Source organism: Arvicanthis niloticus, chromosome 20, assembly GCF_011762505.2.
Source record: "Arvicanthis niloticus isolate mArvNil1 chromosome 20, mArvNil1.pat.X, whole genome shotgun sequence".
NCBI classification, from domain to species: domain Eukaryota; kingdom Metazoa; phylum Chordata; class Mammalia; order Rodentia; family Muridae; genus Arvicanthis; species Arvicanthis niloticus.
In genome coordinates, this window is record NC_047677.1 from 17,517,678 (window position 1) to 17,525,731 (window position 8,054).

Sequence of the window (8,054 nt, forward strand, 5' to 3'; positions counted from 1 at the left end):
GGTTTTTGTTGGTTGGTTTGTTTTGTTGTTTTTTTGAAACAAGGATTCTCTGTGTAGCCCTGGCTGGCCTGCAACTCCATCTGTAGACCAGGGTGGCCTTGAACTCAGAGATCCACCTATGCCTGCCTCTAGCTCTAAATGTTTTCGGTTTTTTTGTTTTTAATTCTACTTTGAAAATACAAAAACTGACCTTATTTTATGTATTCTACTTTACCAATTTCACTCAAAGAATTAAGTGTATTTTAATCAATATCCTTATTATAGAGACATACGGAAAAGTAAGTAGAAGCAAGAACTGTTTCTGTTGTGATCCCAGCCATGCTATGCAACTCAGAAGTAGAATTGTTAACTTCTCTCAAAGTTTCAGGGCAAATAAAAATATTTTAAGATATTTTTAATTAAAACTTTTTTTATTCTAGATTAAATGTATAACAAAGTTAACACAGTCTCTGGGGGTTAACAACAATGTCCAAATAATAGCACTGAATTTGCTTTCCCCAGACATCCCTGTGAAGATTCCCACTGGAATACCAATTTAACCAGTAGAATGGATATTCCAAAGACAAAGTGTAAGTCAATTATCGTACCCTATAGTGCCTGGTGTGCACTCGAGAATGCGTGGTAATTAAAGAGACAGCTCAAACAACTGAGTAGCTCGGCCTATACAGTTCTACCTGCAATAGCAATTAATCATCATCCTTGAAACCAGGATACTACCTGTAATTTTCCAGGTACTATGTATGAAACACTTCATGATTGTGTTCTGGATTTCTTCTTATAAAATTAGCACATGCACTGCGTACTTTGATGCTAGAGTTCCTCACAACCATATCAAATCACAGCAGTGTGAAGGAGCCCCAAGAAGCACTTTAAATCTGAGGTGTGGTCATAATCTGCTTTTCAAAAACGCTCCATCGCAATCATAAGGTCTCCCTCTTGTAGGGTCTGACAGTCGTTTGAGTCTGTCTAAGTTACAGAACCTAAGGGAAAGGAATTCCTTCCAGAACAGAGCCAAGGTGACAAATGGCTTTAAACCCACCATTCCCAGGCCTATAGTTTGGTTCCACTTGTCCTTCTCTTAAAAGCCGGTCTGCCCTTCACCCCGAAGGGGCCATTCTCAATGCTTTATCTAACTTGTCTTTTACTGACATAACAATCCATAAAGACTTCCCAAGAGATTCCTATAGATTCTCTCCACTAAGAAAACGGTGGTCCAGGCCCAAGCCTGTCACTCCGCTATCTGTTCTTGATGGTGTAAGTTCTCGGTAAACCCTACCAAAGCTCACAGCCATTTGACAGAGATTGAGAACTGGGGTATACTAATACTCAAGATTTCCTCCTGAAGTAAAGAGAAATGGACCAGGTGTGGTGGCATACGCCTTTAATGACAGTACTTGACGAGGCAGAGGCAGGCGGATCTCTGAGTTCCAAAAAAGCGGGGGAAGGGGATACCTAAGATAGCCAAGAGGCAAGAAAGGTAAGCAACCAGAGAACACTTAAAGCTTGTAATATACAATTAATCTCTCCAGGGTCCACCTTCAGAGTGCTGAATTCAGAATATTAAAATGAGGGAATTGAGAGCAGGATCGGGAAGTCCCCAAGAAAACAACAGGGATGTAGGCTGGGTTGGCGAGGGAGTCAGACCCGAGGGGTCAGCCAGGACCCCAAGCGCTGAGCCACCAGACGGGAGGCGCCCCCCGCGAGCTTTCAAACCGCCGCCCCGGGAAGGCGCTGCGCCGATTGGAAGTTCCACCACGACCGTCAGCAGCACAGGGCCAAACCAGTAACTCTTCAGTCAAGCCCTCCCGAGGGTCCCCCCGCCCCCCCCACCCCCGGACTAGACCCCTAAACTCCACCTCCAGGCGCGGTCTCCACCGGGTCCCGCTGCCCTCTGCTAAGCAAGCAGCCGCGACTCCAGGCGCGACCGACGCCCCCGACGGGGCTGCGCTGTGCCACTTCGAGGGGCGCGACCGGCCAGCGGGGGGCGGCAGCACCAGAGCCTCCGAGTTGGCCCCAGGACGTCGCTCTGCGACCCACGCCGCCCCGTCCCAAGGGCTCCGACCCACCCAGCCCTCCGGGTCTCCGCAGCGGAGGGGACCGGGCGAGCCCACTCCCCGCCCGCGCTCTTACCCATCTTTCCGCCTCGCCTTGTAGACGTGCCCGTAGGTGCCGCGTCCCACTTTGCACCCTTCGTACTCAAACAGATCCTCCACCCGCTCCCGCTCCGCCGCCAGCTTCGCCTTGAAATCATAATCCATTGTCTGCTTCCCCCATAGAGAAACCGGGACGCGGGGGCCGCCGCCACTCAGTCCCTCCTCCGCCGCCGCCGCTCCACTTCTCCAACAGCCGTCGCACGGGCGCGCGCGCGCCGCCCGCCGCTCCGCGGTCTGCCTTCAGCAAGGGACTCCTCGGCGGCCGCGGCAGCCACCTCCTCCGCCTCCTCCTCCTCCGCGGCGGCGGCGGCGGCTCCCGCAGGCACCCACAGTCCCGCCTCCTCCCTTCATTTCCTTGTTTTGGAACCTGGTGGGCCGCGCCGCGGCTTTCTCGAACTCATTAACGAACCAAGCGGCCCGCCCCGAGGTCGCGAGCGATCCTGGGAAATGTAGTTCAAGAGGGCTTGTAGTTGTGCTACCTCCTCAGACGCGAGGAATACAATTCCCCGAGTTCCTTGGGCCTTTTCGGCCACGCCTCCACAAGGCATGTACGCCTGCGCATTGCCGCCGCCCCACCCCCTCAGGTAGCGCGGTACTCCGCTGTTCCTGTAAACTGTAGCCCAAAGTTGCAGCGGGCTTTTTGCGAGCCTGTGGGAGCTGGCAGGAAGGAAGACTTTGCTGAGCTGGGAAGGAGATACCCGTCTCTGACTGTCATTAGGCTAGAAAAGCGGGAAGCATCTCACGAGAGCCTTGCTCAGGAGCTCATTCCGGCGCATCCAGAGCTTAGCATTGGGGTTTAGACAGTTGTACTACACATTGTTTGTTTTCTTGTGCAATTGATCCTCTTGTAGCCCCGCCCCTTGCCTCGGCTTATTGGCAGAGACTGAAGAGTGACGTCCTCTTTGGTGCCTGGGTATCTCCGGCTTTGGCTTTTTTCCCCCGCTCTTGATTGGTAATTGGATGTACTCGGTTCTTCCTGATAGGTTAATCTTCTTTCTTTACGATGCAAAAACCGTATTTCAAAACCTGAACATTCAGCGGTTTCCCAGCTCTTGCTAGGGGAACCGTGTAACTTCTAGGGCCCACAGCCAATCATCTTTTTCTTGGCGCTGTAGTCGGTTTTATCCTAGCATATGCGGGTGTCGTAGCCGAGCTTTAACCATCTGTCTGAAAACAATTAAAGCGCCTGGAAAATTGCAAAATGCAGCGTTTTAAAAACAATCATTTTTGCAGGGTTACAAAGCGCGTTTTTACAGTCTGCATAATGGCGAGGCTCACCTAGGGGTTTAAGGTATTTATCTTACTCATGACGTTGTTTCGTTATGGTGTCTGAGGCTCAGAACCCATCACCTCAAAGTAGGACTGTAACAAAGTGCCAAGCTAAAAATGTGCCCCTCTGCATATTGATTGCTTTTAAACGAAAAGAAATTGAGATCCATTCGACACGCGCGTTTCAGCTCCCTTCCACTACCTAAATTAAAAGGAAGCATTTTTGTAACAAGGTTAAATGTATAAGGGAAATTTGATAAGGTATTTGTGTCAGAAAGGCAGCTTAGCTATTCATAAACAACATTTTTGCTGGAGAGACCATCTAAACAAGAATCAACTAGTTATTCCCTCTTTATTTCCTTCCCTCTCCCTTCATTTGTCTGCACTACCTACTAAAACTTCCAATTCTTGTTCTATTCTGTATGGCACGAGCTTCAATCATCAGGCCTTTCGATTTAATTGTGTAGGACTCCTGTGCATAGTCTGTAATTAACCTTGGTCTCTTAGACCAGGCATGGTGGCACACACTTGTAGTTGCTGCTGCTCTTGGCAGAGTCAAAGGAGAATCTCTTGAACCCGGGACTTTGGAGCCAGCCTAGATAGTTCTGCTAATCTGGTTTACGCTGATTTAACTTGCAGACTAACCAAACAACTTAGAAGGATACAGGGAAGTTATTTTTCCCTCCCCTATAATGGCATGTCACATACTTCATAAAACCTGGCTAGTGCTAGGATAGGATTCAGATGTAACACTGAGTAGGGTAACAAAAGAGGTGATGATCAATTCGCCCGAAGCAATCTTTTTTTTTTTTTTTAAAGTATAATACATTGCCTGCTGGGTTTTCAGAAACTCTTGTAAAACTGAATTGAGGTTGTTCCTTTTCTCGCCACAGCCCTTTCTGGGTTACTCCCTTAAATCTTGAAAGTCAGGATTTTATTTCAGTCAAGAATCTGAATGACTGCTGGGACTATAGCTCACTCAGTGTAGTACTTGTGTAGCATGCACAAACATGTGGCTTCAATCTTAAGCACCACATAAACTCCAGAAAACCATGCCCTCCTGTGGCCCCAACTCAGAGGATCCGGAGGATCAGAAATTCAAGATCATCTTCAGCTACAAAGAGAGAGGTGAGCAAAAGAAAAGGTAGTTGGGGAGGGACAGAGAGGAAAGAATCTAAGTTCACTAAGTATTGTAGATCTAAATAAACAGATATGCAAGCATGTTAAAAATGGAACTGGTTGGGGCAGTGGCAGCAGTGGCGCTGGGTTTTTATCCTAGCACTGGGAAGCAGAGGCAGGCAGATCTCTAAATTCAACACCACCCTACACCGGGACTGCACAAAGAAGCCTGTCTTGAAAATAAATTAATAAGTAATATGAACTGTATGGCACAAGATGCAGTGGTAAAAGCGGCAGGATGATTGTTAGACTGGGTGGGTAGCCTTCAGAAGGAAGCAGCGTGAACTGAGGACCTTGAAGAAGTGAGAAAGCAGAACACATAAAGCTGTCAGGCAGAACAGCCTGCACCCCTGCTACAGCATGACACAGCCTGCACCCCTGCTACAGCATGACACGTGATGAGAAAGCAGCCAGTTTGAATACTGCAAGATTAAGCTAGAGAGAAGGAAAGGATAAGACAAGACAAATAAGGCGATGTCAGATTGTGCGTGTGCATGCTCACTGGCTTTATGTTTCACTGTTCTATAAGTAGTAAGTCATTAAAGTTTGTCAGTCTGTTTCAGGGTCACACTATGTAACCCATCAAACTCGGGATCCTCCCGCCTCAGCCTCACAAGCTCGGCAATTACAAGTATGTGCCTCTATGCCGTTTATCAAACACGTTTGAGCTAAGGAGAAATATAATCCGTGTATTTTTTTTTTTAAATCCTAACAATATTGCTCAGGAGACAGACATTAAAGGGAAGTACCATTGAAGGGGCTACTGCTTTAGCGCTGGTAAAAACAAGAAACAAACACCACAACCCAGGGAATAGCAGTGCCCACTATGAGGGAGAGGTGGGTGTTGGGAATTGTTTAGGAATCAAATTCAACAGAACTTGGCGGTTAGTTAAATGTAGAGTCCGTGGGACAGGGATGTTCCAACATGGGTTCAGTGTTTGGGACTTTACCGATGAGATAGAACCTTGGACAAACTAGGAAATGCAGGACTAGAAGCAAGACTTGAGAGAACAAGTATAAATCTGGTTAGGACGCACTGACCAAAGTGCTGGCAAAGAATAAAAGAGACACGATTTTTCTCGTTTCTTTCCAATAAGAAGATTGGTCTAAATATAGTTTTAGGAATGAGTACACTGTGTGATGCTGGAAAATCAGGTTATTTTTTTCTTCTGTCTGTAGTACTATGGGTCAAACCTAGGACCTTGTGCATGTTAGGCAAGCATCCTACTACTGAGTTTAATGTCCAACCCCAAGAATAATTTGTTTGCTTGTTTCTCTCTGGCTGTCCTGGAGCTCACTGTGTAGACCAGGCTGGCCCCAAACCCACGGAGATCCACCTGCCTCTGCCTCCCGAGTTCTGGGGTTAAAGGCTACACCATCATACCTAGCTCTAAGATGTTTAGTTGATTGTTGCGTGACTAATTCCAGCTGTCAACTTGACTGGATTGCAAAATACTTAGGGCAATACAGCACATATATGGGTGAAGGTATTTAGAGGGGAGATTGACGGTGGGAGGACACCCACTCTGAAAGGGCAGCAGGCACCATCCATGGGTGAGATTCCAGACTGAGTCTAAAAGTGGGAAGAGCCAACACAGTGCCCGCATACCTGTCGCTCTCCTCCCTGACTGCCGACCCTGAGCAGCCACCTCACACGCAGCCATCATGCCTTCCCCACTGTGGTGGACTGGGTCCCCTCAAACTATCAGCCAGAAGGACTCCTTCCTTCCAGACTTTAGTTTGGTTTTTTTTTCCAGGACTCTAGTCACAGCAATGGAAAAAGTAACTACTATACTTGTTCTTTGTACACAGCGGTGTGTGCACCCCTCATATAATACAAACACCTCTAAAGACGCGATCCATCCCTCCTGCTTTTCACATGAACAACTAAAATATTAAATGGTAGACCCAGGTATGAGTGAGGATATATCTGAAAGTAAATAGAAGTTTTAAAAACTGGGGGTAGAATGCTTGCTTAGCACGCTTGAGGCCCTGGATTCCATCCTGTACAACATGGCATGTCTAGGCATGTGGTACACCCTTTAGTCACAGCACTTGGGAGGCAGAGGCACGCAGATCTGAGAGTCCAAGGCCAGGCTTCTTTTCACACTGACCTAAAGCCATCCAGAGCTACATGGAGGGATCCTACCTTTAAGAAAATAATTTTTAAAAGTGGGCCAGCAGGATGACTCCTCGTGGAAAAGACACTTGCCACCAAGCTCAATAACCTGAATTCAGTCCTCACCCAGAACCCATACAGTGGAAGTTGAGAACCAAAACAACTCTCACAAGTCATCCTCTTGCAAGCTTAAAATATGTATATTAAATAGCTTACTTAATAAAAGTTTATTTCTAGCCTCTACACACAAGTGCATGCACACACGCACTCGTGCACACAATGCAGTCCAGAAATCTATTCTGAATCCTACTACATATAGTGTGTGATCTGATGGACTTCCCAGATATTCTTCTGGATAAAAGAATCTGTCCCTGAAGTTGTTACTGAGACTCCTGCCTGCAACAGCTTTCAGCTCTCAGCCGTCAGGAATTCCCTAAGTCTGTGCTCATGCTATCTCCCTGTAGCAACCTTGGTCCAGTGACTGGTAAATGCAGAGCTCTGGGCTGCTGAGATGGCTCAACCTGCAAAGGCACTTGCTGGCAAGCCTAAGACTTGAGTTCAATTCCCAGGACCCACCTAGTAGAAGGAACATACCGAATCCCACAAATTGTCTCCTGACCTCCATGTAATGAGCAATGGCATGGAGTAAGTCCTTATCAGACCTTCACACGTGTGCCATGGGATGCTCATGCTCACAGAAGACACACACATCACACACAGACACACATATACCACACATACACACACCACACACACAGACACACATACACCACACACACACACCACATACACCACACATAAACACACCACACACACACATACCACACACACCACATACACCACACATAAACACACCACACACACACACCACACACACACATATACCACACATAAACACACCACACACACACACCACACATACACACACCACACACACACATATACCACACATAAACACACCACACACACACCATATACACCACACATACACACCACACATAAACACACCATACACACACATACACCACACATACACACACCACACACACACCACATACACCACACATAAACACACCACACACACACACCATACACACACATACACCACACATACACACACCACACACACACCACACACACACACACATACACCACACATACACACACCACACACATACATACATACACCACACATACACACACCACACATACACAAACACCACACATACACAAACACCACACAGAGAGACACACATACACACATATACCCCATACATATATACACACACATACACCACACACACACCACATATACACACACATACACATATACA

The 8,054-nt window shown here is 47.2% G+C and overlaps 1 protein-coding gene across 2 annotated transcripts in view; it reads right to left on the bottom strand.

Moving 5' to 3' along the window:
* Nucleotides 1-2,522, bottom strand: part of Cdk19 (cyclin dependent kinase 19) — a 124,224-nt gene extending 121,702 nt beyond the window's left edge. The window contains exon 1 of one of the 2 annotated variants that reach the window (XM_034524173.2): nt 2,131-2,522. In XM_034524173.2, coding sequence (XP_034380064.1) covers nt 2,131-2,258 — 128 coding nt within the window. In that variant the 5' untranslated portion in view covers nt 2,259-2,522. The remainder of the gene's footprint in view (nt 1-2,130) is intronic. The other variant, XM_076916943.1, reaches the window with a different exon arrangement.
* Nucleotides 2,523-8,054: the final 5,532 nt, after the last annotated feature.